This window comes from Giraffa tippelskirchi, chromosome 13 (genome assembly GCF_054371585.1).
Source record: "Giraffa tippelskirchi isolate mGirTip1 chromosome 13, T2T-mGirTip1v1.2.pri, whole genome shotgun sequence".
Taxonomy (NCBI): domain Eukaryota; kingdom Metazoa; phylum Chordata; class Mammalia; order Artiodactyla; family Giraffidae; genus Giraffa; species Giraffa tippelskirchi.
In genome coordinates this window covers 104,942,489-104,970,488 of record NC_137287.1, presented here as the reverse complement: position 1 = coordinate 104,970,488, position 28,000 = coordinate 104,942,489, and the positions used below count along the sequence as shown (strand labels likewise).

The 28,000-nt window shown below is 47.0% G+C and overlaps 2 protein-coding genes across 8 annotated transcripts in view; one reads left to right on the top strand and one right to left on the bottom strand.

Annotated features, from left to right (window-relative positions):
- The window catches only part of ZNF341 (zinc finger protein 341), a 58,315-nt gene extending 57,516 nt beyond the window's left edge, over positions 1 to 799 (bottom strand). Inside the window, exon 1 of the mRNA XM_081559747.1 lies at positions 525 to 799. The gene's annotated coding sequence lies outside the window, so the exon portion shown is untranslated. The remainder of the gene's footprint in view (positions 1 to 524) is intronic.
- On the top strand, positions 5 to 26,870 carry PXMP4 (peroxisomal membrane protein 4). 7 transcript variants are annotated; one of them, XR_014073850.1, is made up of 5 exons: positions 5 to 295; positions 5,666 to 5,728; positions 10,847 to 11,045; positions 15,063 to 15,680; positions 26,795 to 26,870. XR_014073850.1 is itself a non-coding variant. In XM_081559754.1 (4 exons), the coding sequence occupies exons 1-4, from the start codon at positions 252 to 254 to the stop codon at positions 15,324 to 15,326; spliced, it is 570 nt and encodes a 189-aa protein (XP_081415880.1). In that variant the 5' UTR covers positions 5 to 251; the 3' UTR covers positions 15,327 to 15,770. The 7 variants fall into 7 exon arrangements, 4 of the variants coding, with proteins under 4 accessions (XP_081415880.1, XP_081415878.1, XP_081415879.1 ...); XR_014073849.1 differs by lacking the exon at positions 5 to 295 and adding an exon at positions 721 to 921; XR_014073848.1 differs by lacking the exons at positions 5 to 295; positions 26,795 to 26,870 and adding exons at positions 721 to 921; positions 23,174 to 24,865.
- Positions 26,871 to 28,000: the final 1,130 nt, after the last annotated feature.

Below are 28,000 nucleotides of genomic sequence, written 5' to 3'. Positions count from 1 at the left end.
CTCTGAGGAGATGGCATTTGAGCTGAAGCCTGAAGGTTGAGGAGGAGTTAGCTATGGGAAGAACTTGGGGTGATGCATAGGAAACAGGGAGATAAAGAAAGGCAAAGGCACTCAGGCAGGAGCGTCAAGCTCAAGGAACAGCAAGGAGGCTAGTTTCGCTGAAGAGAAGCGACTGAGGGGGACAAAGGGAGAGTGGAGGTGTGAGATTAGGGAGGTAAACAGGGGCCAGATCATACAGTCTTCTGCGGACCATGAGAAAAAGTTTGGTTTTTAAGAACATACGGAAACCAAAAAGGTAAAGGTGCCAAGTCATTGATGGTCTGAGAAGATCGGTATGGTCCGTGTTAACCAATCAGACCTGTCCTGTGTAGAGTTAAGGCCTGGCTCCTCCCAGTATCACCACCCCTTCTCTCCCGAGAGCAGCTCCTCTTTCAAAAAACTTCCAAGCTCTCAGGTGACACACCTCTTCTAAGTCCCAGAGAAACTGCTTTCGGATTGGACAAATCCAGGAATACGTTTCTAACCTTTTTGCGGTCGAATTGGACGGAGCCCATTGTAATTGACTACGAGCTTTCCGTCTCTTCCAATCAGACCGCCCTGTCCCATTCCCCTGGTGAGGTGAGTGAGCTCTGTGATCCGCCCTCCTCGTATGAGTGACAGCAGACACATCCTATGGGCTCAAAGACGCGGCTGCAATGTCCGGCACCGTCGGGCACCTCTACCCCTACTGAGGGTTGTGCAGTAGCAACCCCGGCTGTCAGGGCGTGAGTCCTGCTTGGTGCCCACCACCCGCAGCGACGCCTGCATTATGGCCGGCCCACCGCCGCTGCGGACTCTGCTCTTTGCGGTCAACGCACTGTTGCGCAAGCGCCGCTACCACGCAGCACTGGCCATGCTTAAGGGCTTCCGGAACGGGGCAGTGTGAGTGGGGTCATCGGGCTGGGCAGGGGCTGAACGATCGGTCTGGTGGGGTTGGAGAAGCGGGTTCTGGGACCGGCGCCGCTGCACTGTGCGCCCTTGAGCAGAGTCGGACACGACTGAAGCGACTTAGCAGCAGCAGCAGCAGTGTGTTTCTAGGTCTTGGTGTCTACTGTCGGCGCAGTGGGCGCTGGATTTTGGGTTCCGTGCGCCTTCTGAGCCGGGGCTCTAACTACGCTGTTTCTAGGTACTCCGTGCTTTGCAGCCTGGCCCTATTGCCTTGACTATTTACCATGCTAGCCCCTGTATCCCTTCATTTGGGCCCATTTTTTCCCCTCCCGCTGCTGTGTGCCCTTGGGCCTATCTGGCTTCCGCGGCCCCATCTGCACAGTGGGAAAGCAAGCCTGCGGCCCTGCCTCTCTATGCTCCTCACATTAAGCTGCCCCGGACTTTCATCCCGCTTCTCATTCTTTTGTAAGATTCTACTGCTAAATCCTCTTCTGGTAAGCCGCAGGCGTGACCAGTGTAACTGCAAATATTTGCCAAGCAAATTGATTACAGTTTGGCCATCAGACCTGCAGAAGAGGAGGTCATTTCCTCTGGCTGGCGCCAGGACGGGAACTCAGTTTGCTTTAAACTTTATGCATAAGCGCTATCATTTATTGAGAGCCTACAGTGCCAGAAGGCAATGGCAGTCTACTCCAGTACTCTTGCCTGGAAAATCCCATGGACGGAGGAACCTGGTGGGCTACAGTCCATGGGGTCGCTAAGAGTCGGACACGACTAAGCGACTTAGCAGCAGCAGCAGCAGCAGCAGCAGTTGCAGAACTGGGGAAGCATCAAAGAACAAACGGAACAAAGATCTGCATGTTCTTGGAGTTGGCATTTTAGTGGCAGCATGGCATGGTTGTGTGGATGTGATCACCTCAGTTTGAGTACTGATGCCCCTTACCCGCATGATCTTGTGCAACTCACTTAGGCTCTCTAAGCCTCAATTTTTATAAAATGGAGCTGATAATAGTACTTATATTGAAAAATTGTTGCTGAGCCGTGAAAGACGCCAGGATTCTTGGCCTCTGGAGGAGAGGAATTCAACTTGGGCCAGTAACGAGGCTTGATCACTCAGAGCTTTTGTGTAATAAAGTTTGATTAAAGTATAAAAGAATTAGAGAAAGCTTCTATTAGCAGCAGCTGACATAGACATCAGCAAAAAGAGTGCTCCCCTGTTAGTCTTTAGCTGGATGTTATGTAGCTACTAGCAGTCTGCTAATTAGAGAAAGGAAATGTCTCAAAACTCAGAGACTGGCGCCAGGCCCCTCACCCACAACATGCGTTTTGAAATAACATTGGCACAAGGTGAGTTGTCCCCGGGCCATAAAATGATTGACATGAATCTTGAAGAAAGGCAGGTTTCTAAGCAAATACAGTCTCATTAACATAGCTTAAGAGAATATTTGCGTAAGTAAAACATACTGATTTGTCAAGTCGGTTCCATCTAAGACTCAGAACCTAGGAAGACAGCTGCTGCTGCTGCTGCTGCTTCTGCTAAGTCGCTTCAATTGTGTCCGACTCTGTGCGACCCCATAGACAGACGGCAGCCCATCAGGCTCCTCTGTTCCTGGGATCCTCAAGGCAAGAACATTGGAGTGGGTTGCCATTTCCTTCTCCAATGCATGCATGCATGCTAAGTCGCTTCAGTCATGTCTGATTCTGTGCGACCCCATGGACAGCAGCCCACCAGGCTCCTCTGTCCCTGGGATTCTCTAGGCAAGAATACTGGAGTGGGTTGCCATTTATTCTCCAAGGAAGACAGAGTCTAGGGTAAATACATAGTTCATTAACATAGCTTAAGACAAACATTTCCATAAGAAAAACACTTTGGTTAGATCAAGGTTTGAGAAAAGTTAAGTTCTGGTGGAACCAGATGTTGTCATGGTGACACAGAATTTTAAAAGAAACCTCTTTTTAAATTTGTATAGAGAAGGGGAAAAAAATCGATCAATTGTTTGTTTCCTCCTGCTGCTTAACAGAGAGAGAAAAAATGTCTGACACTTGCAGTCTGTTTCCTCCGTTTGGAGACCCCTGACCTTCCTGCCTGTTACCCTCTCAATATCATGCTGTCGGGCTTTCCTGGTGGCTCAAAAGGTAAAGAATCTGCCTGCAATGCAGGAGACCCATGTGCGATCCCTGGGTTGGGAATATCCCCTGGAGAAGGAAATGGCAACCCACTTCATTATTGTTTCCAGGATAATACCATGGACAGAGGAGCCTGGAGGGCTACAGTCTATGGGGTCACAGAACTGGACAGGCTGAACTTTGATTTTCATCATAGTGTCGAGAGAATTGAGTCAATATGTGTGAAATGCTCAGCACAGTGCCTGATATGTATATAACTGTTGGCTGCTGTGATCATTTTTGTAGTTGCATGAATGTCTGCCTGGCTCGCTCCTTCACCTTCCTCAGGCTTCTGATTGTCAGCTCCTCAATGAGGGTATCTCTGAACTTCCACCTCCTTCCCTACTGACTTTTCCTCCATAGTCCTTATCACCACCTGACACTTAAGTATTCACTTACGCATCCCGTTTTTCTACTCTGTCTCTCACTAGAAAATGAGCTTCATGGGGACAGAAATTTTTATCTGTTTTGTTCCTTAGTATATTCCTAGTACCTGATACATAGTAGGCTCTTAAATATTAACTGAATGAATAAGTGTATAAGGTAGGAATTGCCACTGTACCCATTTTCTGGATGAGAAGACTATGGCTCAGAGAGGAAAATTCATAGCTCAGTGATAACGAATCCACCTGCCAATGCAGCAGACACTGGTTCAATTCCTGGTCTGGGAAGATCCCACATGTTGTGGAGTAACTAAGCCCGTGAGCCACAACCATTGAGCCTGTGCTCTAGAGCCAAGAAATGCAACTACTGAGCCCATGTGCCACAACTTCTGAAGCCCACATGCCCAAAAGCCTGTATTCTGCAACAGGAGAAGCCACTGCAATGAGAAGCCCACGCAGCAACAAAGACCCAGCACAGCCAAAAATAAATTTAAAAAAATTTTTTTAAAAAGAACAAATATTTGGGTGCATAAAATTTTTTTAATTAAAAAAGAAATTAATCATAATCCTATAATGTTGACTGCTGTCTAGTCAATAGACAGATTGTCCCAGTTGTCCCCTAAATGTCCTCTATATCAAGATGGTCTAGATAAGGATCTTCCAGGATATCATACAGCATCTGTCATGTCCTTTATTTATTTAAATTTTATTTCTCTCTTATATGGAGGAGGACTGAAGGTCTGTATTCAGAGCCGCTCTGAAGGTTCCTTGGTCATGACGGTGTTGTTCTGTTTTGTTTTTGCCACACCATGTGCCACATGTGATCTTAGTTCTCCGACCAGGGGTCGAACACTCACCTCCTGCAGTGGAAGCACAGAGTCTTAACCACTGGACCGCTGGGAAAGTCCCTGTCATGTCCTTTCAGTCCTTTTTAATCCAGAGCATTCCATGTTTCAGGACACAGAGACATCCTGTGAGTGGCAGTAACTGGCTCCCACCAGAGTCTGAGTAATTTGGGAAGGGGGCCAGGCACATGTAGGCAGCTGGGGGCATTGTTCCATTTGTGTCTGAGGTATAAGGCAGGGTCCTGTTCACGTTGGCCAGCTGGAGGAGGCCAATGGCCTCTTTGTGGGTAAGAAGACATGCCTTTGGAGGAGGCGGGGCAGAGAGCTTGCTGGGGGCCAGATGAGGGTCCTGCCTACCCACTGCTAGGCAGCGAGAAAATAAGCCATTCAGCCTGGCCACCACATACAGTAACACTGCTGTCAGTTGATCACACTTTTTATTTGATTTTTTAAAAAATTAGGTAGCATATTCACAAAAGGCATAAAAAGTTAGAGCTTTTTAGAAGTTTACACACCTTGCTCTAACCAAGCCTACAGCATATCTAGAGCTGCCTGGTTCATGTACAGTTCTGTGTATTCCACTGGTTGCCATGGGTCCATTATGTGTTTACCTAGTAGCCCCCTGTGGATGGACACAGGTTTGCTCCCAGTCTTTTGCTGCTTTGAACAAGCCTCACAAGGACCTGCCTAGCAGTCCAGTGGCTAAGACTGCATGCTTCCAATGCAGGGGGCCCGCGTTTGACCCCTGGGCTGGGAACTAGACTCCACATGCCACAACTACAACCCAGCGCAGCCAAAATGAACACATACATAAATAAATATTTTGGAAAAAAAAAAACATGTCTCACAGATACTCATGTGACAACAATATGGGGTTCATGACCATTGCCTGAGGGAGACTGTCAAAGATTGTTAGACCTTATAGCCTGGAAAAGTCAGGGCCAGACAGCTGGAGAACTTGGTGAAGTGAGGGCAAGTCCAATAAAGAAGAAAAAGGTAGCGATATTAGTACTGGTTGAATGAAGAGCTTTTACATGTGCTAGGTCCCTAACTGCCAGAAGCAACTCTGAAACAGGCAATACTTTTTACTGAAGGGAGAAAGGAGACTCAGAGACATTCAGCGATTTACCCAAGTTTATAGAGCAAAACAGGGCAAGGCTTTGGCACCAAATACTGTTTACTTTGTATGACCCACTTGGAACCCAGATTTAACTTGAAAGCCAGCATTATTTTCCCTCCCAAAATGATATTAGGATTAGGGAGGGGGAGGAGGGGGCACAGGGAGTCAAAGAGAGAGCTCAGAAACTGTGGTGCCTTAATAACCATTTTCTTTTGTTTCTACAGCTATGGAGCCAAAATCCGGGCCCCTCATGCGCTGGTCATGACCTTTCTCTTCCGGAGCGGCAGGTACCTGTCCCCTCTGCACACCCCTCAAACTGGGCAAGATTGTGCCAGGACTACTGGTGCAGTAGCCTCCAGGTTGGGTCCAACCTGTCCGCACCACCATCTCCTAGAGCACAAATCTGATTCTATTATCCCATCTTGAAAACGCACCAGCTCCTGGCTCCTTGCTGTCCTCCAGAGAAGCGAGCTTCCAGGTGTGGCATTCAAGGCCCCCTGCAGTCTGATCTCAGGGACATTCTCCCTTCTCTCCAACGCCCACCGTGGGGAGCCCTTGGTACCAAGACTCACTGCCATTCATTCACATGCAACAGGTGGTTCCACTTCTTTACATTTCTCATGCAGTACCCACCATACACACCAGGAATCCCCTTTCCTCTTCTCAGTTCAGTTCAGTTCAGTCGCTCAGTTGTGTCCGACTCTTTGAGACCCCATGAATCGCAGCACGCCAGGCCTCCCTGTCCATCACCAACTCCCAGAGTACCCAAACTCATGTCCATCGAGTCGGTGATGCCATCCAGCCATCTCATCCTCTGTCGTCCCCTTCTCCTTCTGCCCCCAATCCTTCCCAGCATCAGGGTCTTTTCCAACGAGTCAACTCTTCGCATGAGGTGGCCAAAGTATTGGAGTTTCAGCTTCAACATCAGTCCTTCCAATGAACACTTCGGACTGATCTCCTTTAGGATGGACTGGTTAGATCTCCTTGCAGTCCAAGGGACTCTCAAAAGTCTTCTCCAACACCACAGTTCAAAAGCATCAATTCTTTTGTGTTCAGCTTTCTTCACTGTCCAACTCTTACATCCATACATGACTACTGGAAAAACCATAGCCTTGACTATACAGACCTTTATTGGCAAAGTAATATCTCTGCTTTTTAATATACTATCTAGGTTGGCCATAACCTTCCTTCCAAGGAGTAATCGTCTTTTCATTTCATGGCTGCAATCACCATCTGCAGTGATTTTGGAGCCCCCCAAAATAAAGTCTGACACTGTTTCCACTGTTTCCCCATCTATTTCCCATGAAGTGATGGGACCGGATGCCATGATCTTAGTTTTCTGAATGTTGAGCTTTAAGCCAACTTTTTCACTCTCCTCTTTCACTTCCATCAAGAGGCTCTTTAGTTCTTCTTCACTTTCTGCCATAAGAGTGGTGTTATCTGCATGTCTGAGGTTATTGATATTTCTCCCGGCAATCTTGATTCCAGCTTGTGCTTCTTCCAGCCCAGCATTTCTCATGATGTACTCTGCATATAAGTTAAATAAGCAGGGTGACAAAATACAGCCTTGACGTACTCCTTTTCCTATTTGGAACCAGTCTGTTGTTCCATGTCCAGTTCTAACTGTTGCTTCCTGACCTGCATACAGGTTTCTGAAGAGACAGGTCAGGTGGTCTGGTATTCCCCAGAATTTTCCACAGTTTATTGTGACCCACACAGTCAAAGGCTTTGGCATAGTCAATAGAGCAGAAATAGATATTTTTATGGAACTCTCTTGCTTTTTCTATGATCCTGCGGATGTTGGCAATTTGATCTCTGGTTCCTCTGCCTTTTCTAAAACCAACTTGAACATCTGGAAGTTCACGGTTCACGTATTGCTGAAGCCTGGCTTGGAGAATTTTGAGCATTACTTTACTAGCGTGTGAGATGAGTCCAACTGTGCGATAGTTTGAGCATTTTTTGGCATTGCCTTTCTTTGGGATTGGAGTGAAAACTGACCTATTCCAGTCCTGTGGCCACTGCTGAGTTTTCCAGATTTACTGGCATATTGAGTGCAGCACTTTCACAGCATTATCTTTGAGGATTTGAAACAGCTCAACTGGAATTCCATCACCTCCACTAGCTTTATTCGTAGTGATGCTTTCTAAGGCCCACTTGACTTCACATTCCAAGATGTCTGGGTCTAGGTGAGTGATCACACCATCGTGATTATCTGGGTCATGAAGATCTTTTTTGTACAGTTCTTCTGTGTATTCTTGCCACCTCTTCTTAATATCTTCTGCTTCTGTTAGGTCCATACCATTTTCTGTCCTTTATCGAGCCCATCTTTGCATGAAATGTTCCTTTGGTATCTCTAATTTTCTTGAAGAGATCTCTAGTCTTTCCCGTTCTGTTGTTTTCCTCTATTTCTTTGCATTGATCACTGAGGAAGGCTTTCTTATCTCTCCTTGCTATTCTTTGGAACTCTGCATTCAAATGGGAATATCTTTCCTTTTCTCCTTTGCTTTTCCCTTCTCTTCTTTTCACAGCTATTTGTAAGGCCTCCTCAGACAGCCATTTTGCTTTTTTGCATTTCTTTTCCATGGGGATGGTCTTGATTCCTGTCTCCTGTACAATGTCACGAACCTCTTCTACTCCACCTTTATTCCTTCCTAGCAACCCATACCAGTTCTCTGAGGATCACTTCCTCAGGAAAACTCTCCATGATCTACTTTCTTTTCTTGTTCAAACTTCTTGGCCTTTCTCTGATCTTCCATAACTTCCCTCAAGGTGCTTCTCAGAAATGACCTTGTGTTTTAGTGTTTAGTGTATCTAGCTTCACCTGGAGTTTATAAGAATCATACATGGACTGCCTACTGCTCAAATCCAGGTCATGAAGATTTCTTTCTTTATGTATTTTTCTTTTTTTAACTTATTTTTGTTTTAGTTTTTGCCCTCCAAATTATTTTTTTTAATTAAACTCATTCATTCCTTCAGTAAATACTTATTGAGCATCTAGTATGTGCCAGACACTGTTTTTAGGTGCTGGGGATACAGCAGTGAATAAAACAGAGAATGATCCCTTCCCTCTTAGAGCTGACATTCTAGCAAGGTGTAGCAGAAAATAAACATAATAAATTAAAAAAGTATGTGGTATGTTAGAATATTGTATGGGCTGTAGGAAAGAAAATGTAGAGCAGGGTAAGGGGATCCAGAGTGCTGGGGGAAGGGCAGGCTGCAGAGCTAAATAGGGAAGGACTCACTGAGAAAGTGACATTTTAAGTAGAGGCTTGAAGGAGATGGAAGAGTTGGCCACGTGGATAACAAGGGAAAGAGTGTTTCATACCAAGGGAACAGCCCATACAAAGGCCCTGAGGGGGATCATACCTGGGGAGTTTGAGGAGGCTGGAACAGAGGGATTGCAGGGGAGAGAGCAAAAAGAGGAATATTATGGGGGTAACCGGGGCCCATCCTGTTCAGCATTAGGTCAAAGAGAAGAGTTTGGCTTTTCCTCTTCTTTCTGTTTAATTTTCTAAATTTTTAATTGGAAGATAATTGCTTTAGAATGTTGTGTTGGTTTCTGCCACACAACAATGCTAATTGGCCATAAGTATATATATATATGTATATATACTTAGATTTATTGAGCATCTGCTATATATGTGTGTGTGTCTGTGTGTGTGTGTGTGTGTGTGTGTGTGTGTATCTCTCCTCCCTCTTGAACCTTCCTCCCACCCCCCTGGCTTTTCCTCTAAATGGAACAGGAAATTGTAGGAATCTATATAGGGATGCCACTATTTGACTTAGATTTAACAGTGAGAAAGTTAAGTGTTTGCTGCTGGGGGTCAAGGGCAGAAATAGGTGTAAAGTAGGAGGCAGTGGCAATAATTCAGCTGAGCAACTCTGGTGGCCCAGACCTTGATGGTGCTGTAGAGGTGAGAAGTGTTCAGATTCTAGAAGCATTTTCAAGGCAGTGTTAGTGCCTATGCTTGGAACGTGGGAAATGCAGCTTGCTTTAGAACTGGTAGTGGTAGGCCCGTGTTCCTGTGGGGTGAGAGCTCGCTGACTCCTAGCTGCCCCCCCTCACCTGGCAGACTTCACAGGTCCCAGCTGACACACTTCAAGGCCCTCCTCCAGCCTCGAGGGCCCTGGCGGTTGCTGGGCCTGAATTGATCTCCCAGAGCACATGCTGTTCCTCTTCTTGGTTCTCCTCACTGCCCCCTAGCGATTGTGAAAAGATAAGTCCAACCACGTGCCTTGCTTAAAGGTTCACTTCTCTCAAGATAAAGGCAAAGCTTAGGACTTCCCTGGCGGCCCAGTGTTTAAGAATCTGCCTGCCAATGGCGGGGGACATGGGTTCAGTCCCTGCTCTGGAAAATTCCACATGCCTTGGCGCAACTAAGCCCATATGCAGCAACTACTGTGCCCACACACCTAGAGCGCATGCTCCCCAACAAGAGAAGCCACTGCATCTAGAGAGCAGCCCCGGCTCTCTGCAACTAGAGAAAGCCCTCGAGCAACAGCGAAGACCCAGCCCGGCCGAAAATAAATTAAAAAAAAATTTTTTTTTTTTAAAGACACATCTTGCCATGGTCCCACCTCTCCCCCACTGCCTTTGCCTCACATATTTTCTGCTCAGGCCTTAATGGCCTCTCTTTGTTCCTTTACTCCCCACTCTCTGTCCCTCCTCAGGACCTCTGCTTGTGTTGATCCCAGTACAATTCCTCTCCCCTCTTGACCTCACAGACTCCTCATCCTTCACGTCCTGGCATCGTTGCTTGTCAGGGTCAAAGTTTGACCTTTGTTTTGTGATTATTTCATAATTCCCTCTCCCACTAGATCATAAACCTCATGAGGGCAGCAAGCAAGTCTATTTTTTCTCAGAATCATATCCTGAGATCCAGCACATAGTATGTACTCACTCATTCACTCATTCATTTCTTCACATGTTCATTCCAGAAACAAATATATTGAGCATCTGCTATGTGCCAGGCCTTGCTCTGGGCACTGAGGATGAATGAGTGAGGTGTAGATACCACTCTCTGGTACCTTCCACTGGGATGGGATGGGAGTCAGGGGAGATAATAAACAAGTATGTAAATGTCAGGTGGTGATACGAGTTCTGAAGGAAAAGAAAAATTGGATAAGAGAACAGAATACAATGGCATTCTTATACGTGGGGTAGTCAGGGAAGACCTCTTAGAGAAGGTGGCGGGGTAGTCAGGGAAGACATCTTGGAGGAGACGGCATGAAGTCAAAGCCCGTATCCAGGGAGGGAGCAGCCCTAAGGGCATGGAGGGCAGAGGCCCAGGGTTGGATGAGCGCTGGCCCGTGGGCTCCTTGCCTGGGCTGGTTTTTCATGCCAGGTGGGTGGATGCCCTCGGAGAGGCTGGGCCTGCACTCACGGTGGCTCTCTGTGTCTGCAGCCTCCGGGAGAAGCTGCGTGCTATCCTGCAGGCCACGTACACCCACTCCTGGAACCTGGCCAGGTTTGTGTTCTTCTACAAGGGACTCTGCGCCCTGCAGTCCCACATCCAGGGCAAGACCTACCAGGCCCACTCATTCGTGTCTGCCTTCATCGGGAGCTTGCTGGTGTTTGGAAACAACAGTAACATCAACAGCCAGGTAAAGGTCCTCCCAGATTGGGGGCCGGGGAGAGGGCTGGGGGGTGGGGCAAGATTGAGGTATAGAGTTGGGGATAGGAGTCAAAGAAGAGGAGCTCTTGGCTCCCTGCCATGTCTGAGGGTCTGTAGTTCACCAATCCCTGTGTGACCTTGGGAAGGTAACTTCCCCCTCAGGTACCTTGTTGGAGTTCCATGCAGCTCTCTGGGGCAATGACTTAAAAAAATAAAACAAAACACACCCCCAAACACTACTCTGCAGTGAAGTGAGAAAAAGAAAAATGAGTAAGATTTTCATAAAATGAAATTTACTACATTTGAAGAATTATCTCTTATTCTGCAACTTGCCCTTTTTGTTGGTTAAAATTCCATTTTTTAATGAGATAATGATAAAACAAAATGCTAACTGTTGCTGCTGCTGCTGCTGTTTTAGCATCTTTCTTGGGCTATATGAAAAGTTAGCAGTCTTTCTAATTTGCCTCCCTCAGATTTCTTAAATATTCTTAAATTATAAAAATAATTGTTTTATTTTCACATTTTAAGTAATGCAAACTAAGCACCCACTATGTGCCTGGCACACTTATGGATGCTTAGGCTACATCATGATGAAATTAGAAAATAAACTGAAAAGAAAGTCTCTGTCCCCCTCTAACTGTCCAGAAATACTTTTTTTTTTTTTTTTAATAAATTTTATTGGAGTATTGGGCTTCCCAGGTGGCTCAGTGGTAAAGAATCTACCTGCAAATTCAGGAAGATGCAGGAGATGTGGGTTTGATCCCTGGGTCAGGAAGATTCCCTGGAGGAGGATGGCATGGCAACCCACTCCAGTATTCTTGCCTGAAGATCCCATGGACAGAGGAGCCTGGAGGGCTACAGTCCATAGGGTCGAAAAGAGTTGGACATGACTGAGCACGCACACACGCATACACACAATTGGTTATAATGTTGTGTTAATTTCTGCTATGCAGCAAAGTGAATCAGTTATACATGTATATAGACAGTCATTTTAACTGGGTCTTGTGTAGCCTTTCAGAACTTGTCTGTGCTTGTATCAGTGTTCATAGCAGGAGTTTTCCACCAACGAGATCATAGTACTTTTTTTTTTTTCGTGTAACAGTGTATCTTGGAGGCCTCTCTTATCAGTCCTTCATCCTTTATAACATCAGCAGAGCTCTCTGCTGATGGGATGGACCAGCCTTGATTTCACAGTCTCCTCTGGATGGACATTTAGGGGCTCTTTAGCGTTTGACCTCACACATACACTGTAGTCTACATCTTTGTTCAGGCATCTTCCTGCACTTGTGTCAGTCTGTCTGTAAGTCCCTAGACATGGAGTTGTGGAGTCTATTGATATGAGCATTTTGTATTTTGGGAAAGTTTCCCCAGTTTTTTTTTTCATGATAAAAATTTCACTTGTCTATGAACTTCCAAATTCTAGGAATCCTGGATCCACCCATTTCCTTCCCCCTTCCCTCCTTTCCCTGACCCCTGGCAACAGCTGCTCTGACTTCCATTCAAAAATGTTACATGATGGACATACAGATGGCCAACAGGTACAGGAAAAGGAACATGAAAAGATGCTCAACTTCACTAATTGTTAGAGAAATGCAAATCAAAACTATAGTGAAATATCACCTCACACCAGTCAGAATGGCCATCATCAAAAAGTCTGCAAATAATAAATGCTGGAGAGGGTGTGGAGAAAACGGAACACTCATGCACTGTTTGTGGGAATGTAAATTGGTGCAGTCACTGTGGAGAATAGTAGCGAGATTCCTTAAAAAACTAAAACTAGAGTCATCATATGATCCAGCAATCCCAGTCCTGGGCATATATATGAAAAAGATGAAAACTCTTAATTCAAAAAGATACATATACCCACCCCAGTGTTCATAGCAGCACTGTATACAAGCATGGAAGCAAATGATGTGGTGTACACACACACACACACACACACACACACACACACAGAGGAATATTATTCAACCATAAAAAAGAATGAAATAATGCCATTTGCAGCAACATGGATGAACCTAGAAATTATCATACTAAGTGAAATCAGACAGAAAAAGGCAAATATATCACTTACATGTGGAATCTAAAAAAGATGATACAAATGAACTTATTTATGAAACAGAAACAGGCTCACAGACATAGAAAACAAACTTATGGTTACCAAAGGTGGGGGGGCATAAATTAGGGGTTTGGAATTAACACATACTACTATATATAAAATAGATAAACAACAATTAGTACAGGGAAGTATATTCAACATTTTATAATAACCTTTAATGGAAAAGAATCTGAAAAAGAATATACATACATATAAGTGTATGTATAGCTTAATCACTTTGCTATCCACCTGAAACACAACACTGTAAATCAACTCTACGTCAATTTTAAAAAACATTATATAAATGGAGTCATTATAGTATGTAATTTTTGAGGGTTGGCTTTTTTCACTCCGCATAATTTCCTGGCAATTCTTCCAAGGTATTGTATCAGCTGTTCATTCCTTTTCACTGCTGAGTAGTGTTCCATGGTATGGATGTACCTATTGAATTACATCTGGGTTGTTTCTAGCTTTTGGCTATTAGGCATGCAACTGCTCAGAACATTCTTGTACATGTATTTGGTGAACATAAGTTTTCACTTCTGTGATAAATACCTGGAGTGCAATTCCTGGGTCACATGGTACATAAAGGGTTTTCCCAATGTCTCAGTGATAAAGAATCTGCCTGCAATGCAGGAGACATGGGTTTGATCCCTGGGTTGGGAAGATCCCCTGGAGGAGGAAATGGCTACCTATGCCAGTATTCTTGCCTGGAGAATCTCGTGGACAGAGGAGCCTGGCGGGCTACAGTCCAAAGGGTTGTAAAGGGTCAGACACAACTCAGGGTCTGAGCACATACACACGGTACATGTATACTTAGTTTTAGAGGAGACTGACAAAGTATTTTCCAGAGTGATTGTCCTATTTTACATTCCTATCAGAAATATACTTGTGATCCAGTTTCTTCACCTCCAAGCTGGCATGTGGTTTGTTACTTTTCATATTTTTGACATTTTGATAGGTGTGTAGTGCTTGTTGTGGTTTTTAAAAAGTTATTTATTTGCTTGACTGTACCAGGTCTCAGCTGTGCCATGCAGGATCTAGTTTCCCAACCAGGGATGGAACCTGGGCCCCCTGCGTTAGGAGGTTAGAGTCTTAACCACTGGCTACCAGGGAAGTCCCTCTCATTGTGGTTTTAATTTGCATTTCCCTAATGGCTAATGAAGCTGAACCTTTTTACATGTGTCTATTTTCTTTCTGTGTAACCTCTTCAGTGAAATATCTGTTTGTGTCTTTTGCTTATTTTCTAACTGGATTGCCTCTTTTTTTCACTGTTGTGTTTTGAGGGTTTCTGAAAATATTTTCCAGACACAAGTCTTTGTCAGATATGTGTTTGTAAATATTTTCTCTCAGTCTGTAGCTTTTCTTTTCAACCTCTTCACATGGACTTTCACAACTGAAGAATTTTGCATTTTGATGAAATCCAGTTTATTAATTTTTTTTTCTTTTATGGACTATGTTTTTTGTTGTCAAGCTACCTTTTAGTTTTGAGCCATGTAAATATATTCATTTTTCAAAATTTTTAATAAGAAAGAATAATAAATTAAAAGACATAAATAGTGGGACTTCCCTGGCGGTCCAGAGGTTTAAACTGGGTGCTTTCATTGCAGGGGTTATGGGTTGAATCCCTGGTTGAAGAACTAAGATCCCATTTGCCATGCAGTGCTGCTAACAAAAAAAGACAGAAACAGTAATGTTCAAATGCCTGCTGCAAACCACTTCAAATCACCTTGCTCACACTCTGCAAAACCCTGATCCAGTGCACAGGCAGCGCTCCAGGGTGGGGTGGGGTCGGGGAGGGGAATGGGGGGAAATGGGGGAGGGGTGGGGTGGGGTGGGGTGAGGTGGGGTGGGTAGAAGCTTCCCAGTGGCTGCGCCCACTTGTAACCCCGTCCTTCCCTCCCACAGATCAACATGTACCTGCTATCCCGCGTCCTGTTTGCCCTTTGCCGCCTGGGTGTGGAGAAGGGCTTCATTCCCGAACCCAGGTTGGACCCGTTTCCATGGTTCACCGGGCTGGTGTGGGGACTGGTGCTGTGGCTCTTCGAGTACCACCGGCCCACCCTGCAGCCCTCGCTACAGTCGTCCATGACCTACCTGTACGAGGACAGCAACGTGTGGCACGACCTCTCGGACTTCCTTATCTACAACAAGAGCCAACCCTCCAAGTAACAGGGCCCCCAGGTGCTCAGGAAGGCTCCTGCACCCCAGTCGGGTGACGGAGGTGTCCAGCCGTGGTTCGAGATTGGCTCCATCTGCTAACCATCCCAGAGGATCCTACATCTTCAAGATCTGGGGTCTCAGACTCTAACTTTTATTAGCCCAGGGTTCCATTTGGCGAAATGGAAGCACTGATTATCAGTTCTCATTAGGTACTCTTGAATAGTGGAACGAGCCACCGAATCAGGCCGAAGAGCCTTGGGCACGGTGACAGCTGCTGACTCTTGAGAGACCAGGGAAGGTCACACCCCACCCTGGGCCTCAGGGATCATCGAGCCCAGACGAGGGCACTGAAGTCTCTTTCTGGTGGGTATGTTCTCTGACCATTCTTCTGTATCCGAGGGCTTCTGGCTGGTGGGCAGTGGGTTGCAAAAATGCATTTTTAGACAATACTCACTTCCTTGTCTTGGGTGTTTTATTGGAGAATCTCCAGCATTTCCACTGTCCAATAGAAACACAGTGTGAGACATACGTGACTGAGATTTTTTTAGTAGCCACAGTTTTTAAAAAGTGGAGGGAATTCCTGGTGGTTCAGTGGTTAGGACTCTGCTGTCACTGCCAAGGGCATGGGTTCTATCCCTGGTTGGGGAGCTAAGATCCCACAAGCCACGAGGTATGGCCCAAAAAAAAAATGTGGGGAGAGAAAGAAGCAGAGGAGATTAACCTTATTATATCTTTGAACCCAATATTTCTCAAATGTTATCATTTTAATGTGTGTTAAATATAAAAATTAATAAGATATTTTACATTCTTTTTTTCTTGTACTAAGTCATCAGAATCAGGTGTATGTTTTACACTTTTGGCATTTTTCAGTTTGGACCAGTCACATTTCAAGTGCTCAGCAGCCACATGTGGCTAGTGGCTGCTGTATTGGACAGCACAGATTTGAACATTCTATCCTCACAGAAAATTCTAGTGGACGGTGCAGATACAGAGCTGGAGGACCTGGGTTTGAGTCCCCACTGGACCGCTGTGTAACCTTAGGGAAGGTTCTTCTCAGAGGCTCAGTTTCTACTAAAGTGAGGATAATCACAGTAATACCTGGTGTCTACATTGGACTTGTGTAACTACAACGGCTGCTTCAACTACTAATGACATCATCCTACTTCCTCCTTCCTGAGTGCTTTGCACATATTATTTTTAACCCATACAATGACCTTGAAGGTACATATTTTGATCTCCATTTCACAGATGTGGAAACTGAGGATTGGAGAAGTAACTTGCCAAAGGCAATACAACTAGTGTGACAGTCAAACCAGGGTTTAAACCCAGATCTATGCGATTTCAAAGCTCTTTTTTTTCCAGTGCCTTAAATTTAGAAACCTAAACTATGCTATGCAAAGTTAGCTAGTTATTGGGGTGCACACTCAAATGCCTATGGGGCCTGGGAACTGGCATGAATGATGATGTTCTGGGTGCTATGGAGTCAGGAGGGACGGGGACCTGGTGAACTGGAGACTTGTGTGTGTGCCAGACTAATTTTTTTTTTTTTAAACCACCAAACTGAACAAATCAAACACATCTCCAGGAGATTTGGCCCATGGGCCATCAATTGGAGTAGGCACACTTCAATGTCTTTTTATATTTTGAAAATTACTAGTAGAAATATCCACATGAGTCACTGGAGGTCTTATTAAAATGCAGATTCTGATTCAGTGGGTTTGGGGTGGGGCCTGAGAATCTGGGTTTCTCACGGCTCCTGGGTGATGGCTGCTGCTGTTCTGAGCTTGAGTAACAAGGTGGTAGGGAATGATAGGGGGCCAGCCATTAGCCCATGTGACGAATGAGGAAGCTACGTCACAGAGCCGTTAGGTCATGAAGGTGGGACTGGGTCTGAGTCTAAACAGTGTGTTCTCAGGCATGATGTTGTACTGCCAGCTTAGAAAAGATGGTCTTGAAGGTCTCTTAGTTCACTCTGCGGAGGCTGAATGAGGTCCTGAGGTTATGGGGAGAGGAGAGGGTAGCCACCAGCAAGTGGGTTTTAAAGCAGATGCTGGAGTGCCCCACCCATTTCCTGTCTAACTTACCACTTCAGTGCACACCAGCCACCCCACTGCCACCCTGAGTCTTTCTGCCTGAAGGCTCCTCCCTTGCTCTCGGCACCTGCTCTGTCAGCCTGCGGCAGACCTGCGGTGCTGGAGATTAATACATCCTGGGAACAGCTATCAACTAGGGACTGGTGACGACCCCCACTCCTGCACTCCGATTGCCTCTGGGTGGGATAACTCCCAGGTGCCTGCTCCGTACTGGCTCCCAGAGCACCCCAGCAGGACTGAGCTCCGGCCACCCACAGCGGTCACTCGTGTGATAACACCTCCTCCCTTGTCTCCCTTCTTCGTGCCCCTACTACTGCTTCCCGGGACCACTTCCCACAGAAACCGCTTGCACTCAACATCCTCATCTCGGGGTCTGCTCTTGGGGGAACCCAAACTAAAACTGGCCCCTGGTGCAGAGAGTTGAGGGGCAGCATAACATGGTGGTTAAGGCTATCAGCTTTGGAACCCAGAGTGTCTGGGCTCAGTTCTGGCCCCGCTGGTTCCTTGTAAGTGACTTAACCACTCAGGGCCTCCGTCTTGTCATCTGTTAAACAGCCATTCTCATGGCACAGGCCTCGGAGGGTGGTCTGGAGGATTAAATGATATGATAGCATATAAATAAGCCACTCGATAAATGCCTGCTGCTGTTTCCAATGTATCGTCCAAATGTAAAAGGAAGCTTGGCCCCAAGGACTACAGACATTCTGCTTTCAACCTGGCCCGCCCTGCCCCTCAGCTGAAGGTAAAAGCCTTGGCTGCCTGCCCCCCATTCCTCCCGACATCCCCCCACTGCCACTGGGGGTTGGCCAGCTCCCCCACCCACCGTCTCTGCTCTCTAAGAATAGGTTCCCCTCACAGATGGCATCTCTCTGGATCCTGCCAAAGCATCTGGTGCCTCCAACTGCTCACTCCAGGGAGGGAGGCGGTGTGGTCTTCATGCAGGACTAGAGCCCCGGCTCCTGGGAGGAGTTCCCACTCAGCTCCCTCCTGGCCCAGCCTCCGTGTCTATAAGACCTGGAAAACCGGGATTGCCAGAGGGCCCTTGGCCCACAGTAGGCGCTCCATAAATGCTAGTTCCTGAAATAGCAGTGTTTTAACATGTGTCAATTAAGCACCTGCTACTTTCCTATGAGGTCTCTGACTTGCAAAGCTGTAAACAAAAATTTTTAAGCAATAATGCATACACAATAGTGCAAAACGTAAATGGGTAAAAAAGTGTATAATAAGGAAGAGTCAAGTTCCCCCTGAACCTCAGCTCCACCTACCCACCACCACCCCAGCCAGGGCGCCCTCGTCCATACATTCTAGTGCACCCTTCCTGAGAAATTCTCTGCACAACCACCCATCTCTGTCCTCTAAGAAGCTTTTACATTGCACTGTCATCTCAAGAACTCTTGGACACTCCTTTCTTGTTCTCTGCATGTTTGGTTTCTCTTTGATCAATAATCTGATATAAAAGTGAGTCCTGGAATTCCCTGGCGGTCTAGTAGTTAGGGCTTGGCGCTTTCATTGCCAAGGGCACAGGTTCAATCCCTAGTCAGAAACCTAAGATCCTGCAAGCCGTGGGGCGTGACCAAAAAAAAAGTCAGTGTTGGTATTATTTTTTATTTTTAAAAAGGGAGTCCTTTCTTTGAGCCAGCTCCTGTCCCCCTCAACCCCACCCCTAAGTCCCCAAATATCTCGGGCAGATCAACCTGAAGATGAATCATCCTAGATGTCCTGAGTCTTGTCGTAGATGACACCCAACATGAAGGCCCACGGAACTCCAACTGAAAGGGGAAGGACAAAGTTGAAGTGAATTTGGGGCCCTTCTGCTGCTCCTCTCCCAAATTAGAGGTTGTTCGGGGAATCCACGTGAGAGTGATGATTCACAAACCCAGGCTCCAAGAAGCTGCCTCCTCGGCTTCTCACGACTGCCGCCTTCCTCACAGCAGGCTCCAGAAAGGATCCTGGAGATGGTGTTTCTGTCCACACTGTTCGCTTCTCCCACTCCCATGAGTGTGTGTTGGGTTTGTGAGAATCAGGCTTTAAACCGGACCCCCTCCTAAACCAGCAGTGCTGTGTCCACCTCTTGGAACCAATAGTCTATCTGTGACTGCAGGTGGGTTGCTTTCTGTGAGGGTATTTATAAGAAGTAATACTATGTTTTTTTCCTTCCCTTATCTTGTTGCAGATTCATAGGGATAGAGAGGGTCTTCTTTCAGTCTTGAAAAGCATTTTGGGTGTGTGCGTGCTGAGTCATGTACAACTCTGTGTGACCCTATGGGCTGTAGCCCACCAGGCTTCTCTCTCCATGGGATTCTCTAGGCAAGAATACTGGAGTGGTTTGCCATGCCCTTCTCCAGGGAATCTTCCTGACCCAGGGACTGAACCCGCGGTTCCTGTGGCTCCTGTGTTGCAGGTGGATTTTTTACCACTGAGCCATGGGGAAAGCCCACATTTTGGATGAGACTGTGTTAAGTTTAACCAGAGGCCTCCTGCAGGACTCACTCTTGGGACTGGAGGCCACAGGGGCCCAGCTAGAGGACAGAGGGAAAGCCGGGCTCCCCTGAGTACTGATTTTCGAGAGGGCTCCCTGCTTTCTGTTACAGGCCTGTGTGCTCATGATTTCATAAACAAGACAGGACCAGGCAGCAGTGAAATGCAGGTCATGAGGTTCCTGTTGGAAGCTTTGCTCTCCTGCTTTTCTGAGCTCTCCCTTCATCCTCTCATGGGCTGGATGTTAGCTGAGAGAGATCAAAGTCATACCGCATCAGCTCTTTTTTTTTTGCCCACGCTCCCCAGCTTTTGGGATGTTAGTTGCCCAACAAGGAGTTGAACATGGGCCCCCTGCAGCGGAAGCTTAGAGTCCTAACCACGGACTGCCAGGGAACTCCCTACATCAGCTCTTTCAGGACACTCCTTTTTAGGGTGTCTTTTTTATGTGTGTCATGAACCTTTTGTCATCTGGTGAAGCTTATAGACCCTTCTCAAGAATTTTGCTTTTTTTTTTTAAAGAATGTTGTTTTTTAAACCATAAATAAAATAGAATTACAAAAGACAATTATATTGAATATTGAAATAATAATCAATATTTTTAATATTTGTGACTCAGTAATATTTTTTATGGCTGTGCTGGGTCTTCATTGTCGGTCGGGCTTTTCTCTAGTTGTGGCTATTCTCTAATTGTGGTGTGCAGGCTTCTCATTGCAGTGGCTTCTCTTGTTGCAGAGCATGGGCTCTAGGGTGGGTGGGCTTCAGTAGTTGCGGCACATGGGCTCAGTAGTTGCGGCTCCCAGACTCTAGAGCACAGGCTCAATAACTGTGGCACACGCGCTTAGTTGCTCTGAGGCATGTGGGATCTTCCCAGGTCAGGGATCCAACTTGTGTCTCCTGCATTGGCAGGTGGACTCTTTACTACTGAAAGAGTATAGGGCACCAGGGAAGCCCTGTGTGTTCTTTTTTAAACACATCAGATAAAAAGATCGAGTGGCAGGTCCAAAACTACCAGGATGTCACAGGTGTCATAAGCGTGAACAGTATCTTAGGATCCCTGGGGCAGCTGTGATAAGGAAGTAGCTGTGATTTTTCTTGGTGATAAAGTCCCAAGTTGCTGCTAATTGGCCTCTGGATTGTTGCCTACATTTAAAATGGAAGGAAATGTCACATTTCAGTTAGAGACAAGTGAAAATATAGATGTAATTTTTTTTCCTGTCCAAGTTCATGGAACTTGGGTTCATGGATCACAGTTTCAGAACTGCTTGAGGGTGGCTGAAAAGCTATGACAAACCTAGACAATGTATAAAAAGCAGAGTCATCACTTTGCCGACAAAGGTCCGTATAGACAAAGCTATGGTTTTTCTAGTAGTCATGTACGGGTGTGCATGGGGTCACAACGACTTGGATACAACTTAGCAACTGAACAATAACAATCAATATTGGCTGAGTTCTTGCTAGGCACTAGGTACCTGGTGATATGGGAGGCTAGGGTTTAGCAATGAAAAAGCCAGTTCCTACTCACCTGGGGTTTATCATCTAGAGAGGGAAGACTAATGAATATACAGTTCAGAGTGGTAGGTACCAGGAAGGCAGTGCAGTAGAGAACAGCAAGGTCTGTTTTCCAGGGAAGGCCTCTCTGAGGAGGTGTTGTTCACTCTGAGACCCAAATGATGAGGAGCGAGCCATGCTGAGAGGTAGAGGAAGGGTGTTCCCGGCATAGGAGCTGCAAAGTGCACAGGCCCTAAGGGGGGGAACAGCTGACAGCATTCCAGGGCCTGCAGGAGGTCAGTGAGACTGGGACAGAGTGGCAGGTGGGGACTTACCAGAGTGTCGGAGATGGAGTCCCAGAGGCTGGCTGGGCCCATCAGGCAGGCTTTGTGGGCCAGAGTGAGGGGTTTGGGTTTTCTTCTCAGTTTGACAGGCAGCCTTTGGCAGGTTTAAGCAGGACAGTGATGTGGCTGTGATGTGATTTACATTTTGGAAAGATCCTTCTAGCTGTGTGGGGGGAACAGAACGTAGAGAGCCAGACTGGCAGTGAGATCCAGTGAGGGAGCTAGGCACGGGTCCCAGTGAGACCATGGCAGCCTGGACCAGGGTGGGGCCTCGGGGTGGAGAGAAGCGGGCAGATCTGGGGTATCATTTGCAAAGTGGCTCGGTGGCCCAGGACTTTTTGGAGGTGGAGATGAGAGAGATGGGTATAGCAAATGACCTCCCTCCCTCCCCCGTCCAGCTGAGAAACAGACCTGGACCTTGCCCCTCCCCTCGCCTCTTCAGCCCCCTTGCAGCCCTCCATGGCCCCTCTGGGGCCAGCCACCCGCCCACGGGCCCCTGGCATGCGAGCTTCCCAGCTGGCCTTGATTGTTGTCACTCCCCAGGGAGTCATGGGAACACACTCCCCCTGCCCCCTGTGCCCCCCTCTTCCCAGACAGGGCCAGGCCCTAACAATGCCCCTCAGCCAGCCAGTGGCCTGGACACAATGCCCCTGTTTCGGTTCATTGCCAGCTCCGGGAGGCCTGCTGGGTTTCCTGGCCTGTTTGGCATATATATAACTCTGGCTTCCAGCAGGGATTTTTTTGTTGTTGTTCAAAAAAAAAAGGGGGGGGGAGAGAGGGAGGGAGAATATCTCAGGCTCCTCCTCTCTGAATATCTTAATATATTATGAAAAGCCTTTCTCTTCTCTTTGTGAGCTCTCGCTACTTCCCTCCCTAACCGCATTTGCCATGTGCCTGTCAACCCCGGGACCAAATGCAGGTCAGCAGGTGTCAGAAAGAAAACGAGAAAAATGAAAGAAAAGTGACTCGCTCCACCGTGGCCAGCCTCAAACGTGCTGGTGCGGCTGGAGGTGATGAGAGTGAGGAGGCCTCTGTGGGGGCAGGCCCTGGGGCCCCATGCTCTTCGGCCACCTTATCTCCGACTTCCAAGACGCCCTCCAAAATGAGGCACAATGTTTTATCTTGAGCCCCTAGGAAAGAGAAGAGCTGCTGACTAAAAATGAGCATGCCATTGATTGTATGATGCACCTCACTTTCAGAGCTGTTAAATATGAAAAAAAGAAAGTTTGAGAGAGGACTTCCCTGGCAGTCCAGTTGTTAAGACTCTGTGCTTCCACTGCAGGAGACATGGGCTCAATCCCTGGTCAGGGAACTAAGATTCCCACCTACCCCCTAGTGCAGCTAAAAAAAATTAATCAATTTTTAGAAAATGGTCTGAGAATCAGTGGAATATAGGATTGTCTCACCTACACACTTCATTGCCGTCCAAATGTGTTTTTCTCCTTATCTCTAGGCCTAATAAAGTTTGGGAAGCGGTGCACGGATTGCTGCTTGAAAACTCCTGTTCTGCAGCCTAACAAGAAATTTTTTTTCTTTTCTCATGTGGAAAAATTGGGAGGAGATGTAGGCAAGCTGCTCCGGTGATTCAGCCTTCATTCTTAGTAACCGCTGACATTTATTGAGGGCTCTCTATGTGCCAACTACTGCCCTAAGCACTTTCATAACTCAGTTAATGTCCCAACAGGCCTATAAGGTGAACACTGTGATCATTATTATTACCATCCCCATTTTACAGGTGAGAAAACAGAGCCCTTCTGCTTTAAAGGCTCCCCACCCCTTCACCGCAGCCTTAGTCAGGGCAGGCATGGCCACTGTGTCAGATTATCTGCCCTCTACTTGGAAAAGCATAATCCCATTGAAGAAGCTGGAGTGATACAGAGAAAGGAAGAGGCACTGGGTGAGCCTTGGAGAGGAGAGGGGGTCCCCAGAGCTTGAGCTCATGGAATAATGGGGGCGCAAGGGAAGGGAGGCTCGCTTATGGACCTGAGGCCTATCCACTTCCACTGGCCTTGGACCCTCCGGCTGGACATTTGGACTGGCTAATGACCAAAGACTTAGCCAAGGCCACACAGCCAGGCAACTGCTGGCTGGCACTAAGCCCCATGAACACCCACTTCCTTTCCCTTCCACATCCATGTCGTCCGCAAAGAGGAGCCGTGCTGGTGCCTAGTAATGTCACTAAGAGTAGCTAACATTTATTGGATGCTTACTCAGTGCCAGGTGCAGGCATTAGGGATTGCAAACTCAGAGTGGCAAGGCAAGTAAGGTCATCACGTGAGGCAAGCCAGGCAGGGACACTGGTTGCCTGGAGGGTCAAGGCTCTGACTAAATGGGGGAGAGCACTTGCTCAGCACCCTGATGGCCTACCTAGCTTGCCAGATATTACTTTTTTTTAAAGCCAAACATTTGGGCATTCCCTTGTAATCGAATGGTTAGGATTCCACGTGTCAGGGAATTAAGATCCTGCAAGCCATGCAACATGGCCAAAAATTTTTCAAAATCCAGATATTTAAATTTTTCTATAGCATGTCCCAATTTAAAATTTGTTTTAAAAACTAATTCATAATTCAGGGGAAGAATACTTTGAGCAAATTAAATCTGGCCTGCGGGCCAGTTTGCAAACTCTGCTTGTCTTGTTTTCTCATTGAACCCTGACACCCATTCTGTTGAGAAGCCCCTGCCCCTTGTTCTACGAAGGAGGCAAGCAGAGCTCTTCAGGGGAGTAAATCACTTACCCATCTGGCCAAGCCACACAGTGGGGGTCTGCCCGACTCCCAACGCTTGCTCCTATGTGAGACAGCCTCCCAAATGGGTGAGAGGCCTGTGTTCAGACACAGCCAGGACTGGCACCGTGACAGAACGTCTCCAGAGACAGTAAACCGTCAGTCAAACCATTCAGTGTAGTGACAAGGGATCATTCGAGATGAATGTAATGTTGCAGACGTAAAACTCCCCACCTCCTTCTGCCAGAACTCAACAATGGATGTCTCTGTGCCTCTTAATAAAATAAAGTCCCCACAGAATCATTTCTCCTAATTATGTATTCCTTATAATAATGGGATGTTCATGTTTGGAGATTTTTTTTTTTTAAGCTATGAATGTACGTTTAGGGGAGTTGGTGTATGCGGAATAAATAGCTTTGAACTATTTGTGTCGCTTGTCAAACTTCTTAATGAGCATATTGTGCAGATACATAGAAATAATTCTGACTGTCCCATTGGAGGGTGAGCTCCAGGAGTCAGAGATGAGTGTTTTGCTTTCAGCTGTCCCCCAGGCACCTGGCACAATGTCGGATGCATAGCAGGGACTCAGTAAATATCTGTGGATTGACTGAGTGAGGCTCAGAGGAAGTGAATTGACTTGTCCAAGGTCACAGACTCGGATTCTCGTTTACATCCACCTGATTTAGAAGCCCACGCTATCACTCCTCCACCAGCCTGCCTCTTGGAAAGAGGTCTTCAGGCAAAGGATTGTGGGTCCAGGAGCTTCCACCCCTTTGGACTCCTCTTGAGTTAGGACTTGAGGAAGGTGGAGATGGACAGTGAGCCCCTGTTAATTAAGCCACTATCCACATAATACCTTTTGGAAACCACACGTTGTACTCTTAACAGACCTGAGGCTGACCCTGGGGTATTTACAGAGGGGGTTGTACATGAAGGGCAGGCCCTGGGTTTTACAGTGGAAGACTTCTATTCTGCTGTGTGACCTTGAGCAGCAAGTGCACCTCTCTGAGCCTCCTTCCTGTGCCATGTAGATAAACGAGCTTCACTTACTTATCAGGTCGAAAGGAGATCATCAGTGGAAATGGCTGCCCAGTAATTGTGGATTTTTTTTTGAAGCCTGAGAACTGTTGAGAACAGGCTTATCAGGATATGTCGGGCTTGGGGCTAAGAGGCTCTATCTTAGAAAGCCTTTGCTGCTTTCAAGTGGGTATTAATAGATGCAGAAGGCCCTTATCTCTGAGTTCACACTGGAAATTCTGCTCTTCACTCCTTTTTTGCTACAGGAGGACAGGAGAGCTTGTGGGAAGGAGGGCACCTGCTTTGACATAGAAGGTTGTATACTGGAATACTTTAGGGAGGGCAGAGCATTGAAAATCCCCAGGCTTTGGTCTTATCAAGTCTGAATAATAAGCTTTTTCATAGGCTAGGTAAGCTCATGCCCTTTAGGTCTCAGTTTCCTCATTCTAAAACGAGGCAATAATAATGGTATCTGTCTTCCTTCACCAGCAACCAGTACAGTGCTTGGTATATAATAGGTGCCTGATAAACGTTTGTTGAATGACTCATGGGCATGAGAGGGCTTCACAGAATGAATGCTACTGTTGTTGAGTCCCTTTGGGAATGTGTGAAGGAAGGAAATTCCCTCTGCAGTGGGAATGTTGCTGGCTTCTCTCACCCTCTTGTCGGGATCTGGCTTGGCCATTTAGAATGAGACCTACCATTCTAGTGGGAGCTTCTCGAACTGGGGAGGGAGGAGGGAGACAGGCCAACCCCGGGGCTGGGAATCCACTGCCTGCCAGATTGTGTCACTGGCTGGCTTCACTCCTGAATGGGCTTCAGTTTTCCCTTCTGTACTGTAAGAAGCTTATTTAGTCTCTCTGGTCCCTTCTAGTGCTCATATAGTCTGGGATTTGCAATGAGTTAATTTCACAAACTGGTTAGGAAACTCCTGGTGTGTTCCTAAACCACCTCATCTTAATAGTTTTGGAAACACTTTCAGGTCCCTTATACTTTTCATCCACGTGGCAACCCTGGAAGGTGAGGTGGGGGAATGGTAGTGAGCCCATTTTACAGATGAGGAAACTGAGGCTATGAAGTGTCTGCAAGGTGCTGTAATTTGAGGCTGCCCCACACATTTTGGTTATACAAGTACACCGATTTGTTCTCCAGTGTGAACGTACATAAAAATCACCTGGCATGAGGGTAGGGGTTTGCTTGTGAAAATGATTCCTGGGCATTTAGATTCTAAATTGGCAGGGATGGGGTGGGCCCATAGTTAACAAGCACCCAGGTGATTCTGAAACCTGGGACTTTCCAGGTAGCCTCCAGTGTGAGCCTGTTTCTTTTTACAGCCCATCTCAGCACCTACTGTGGACCAGGCCAGTGTTGGGAAGAGGCCCTATTGGAGCTCCCAGTCTGATAAGGAAGGTAGATAAAGTAATCCAGTGTGTGCTCAGTGCTGGAACAGAGGTGGGGGTGGACAATGGAGGAAGCTTCAATACTTGAGTGCTCCCTGGAAGAAGTGATATTTATACTGCGCCTAGGGATGTCATTCTTGATTGCTTCTTAGGTTTTTTTTTTTTTTTTTTTCCTGATGGGTCAATCCCCACCAGATGGCAGGCAAGTTCACAGAAATCATCAAGCCTTTTACATCTCTGCCCTCAGTGCTGGCACAGAGCCTGGCATAGAGGAGAGGACAGTATTGCTCAAATCAGCTGATCTGAGCAATGAGAAATGGCTGATGGAGAGGTCCCAGGGCCTCCGGATTAAATGCATTTTCATGCTCAGCACACTAACCTCCTCCCTTTGTGAGTTCTAACATGGAATTAATAGTGAAAATTCCACATCATGTTGTAAATGCTTGTTACCTATTTCCCTCTTCCCTTTTTCACTAAACTGTGAGTTCCTTAGCGCCAGGAGTCAAGAATGGGGCATAGAGCCGGCTCTCAAAACGTTTGTTGAATGAGTGAATCAGTGCAAGCAGAAGTTTGTGCATAGGGTACTGAAGAGTTTCCAGCTATAGGAGGGCTTGTAGAAAAGCCCAGAGCTGTATTGGGCCTGACATCCCTCCCCATTTTCTGACGGCTCCCTTCTGCTTGGGCTCTGGCTGAGAGGAATAGGGTGGGTACAGGATTTGAAAGTGAAAGGCTTCGGTGAGGGAAGTTGAGGGAGATGTGGCCGGAGCTTGGAGGTGGGCCTGAGAACCCAGAAGAGAGGAGGGGCAGTTTCTAGAGATCTGGCCTAGGGCCACAGGTTAGAGTACTCGGGGTCACGTGGGGTCTGCTGACGTTGAGATTTGCTTAATGGACATTATGTCCTCAATGTCTCCACTTAGAGGCATCGGCCAGATGGGGGTGCGCCGGGGAGGGGGTGGGGCCACCACTCCTCGGACAGGGGCCGTCCCCTCTGAGGGCGGGGAGTGAGAACGCGCCTGGCACCGCCCCGACAAAGCCTGCGCGCGCCCCGACCCCCGATTGGCCGTACCGCCTCGCGCCGCCGCCCCGTCCCGCCCCCCGCCGCCGGCCCGGCGCGCTGTAGCCAATGGGCGACGTCGCCGT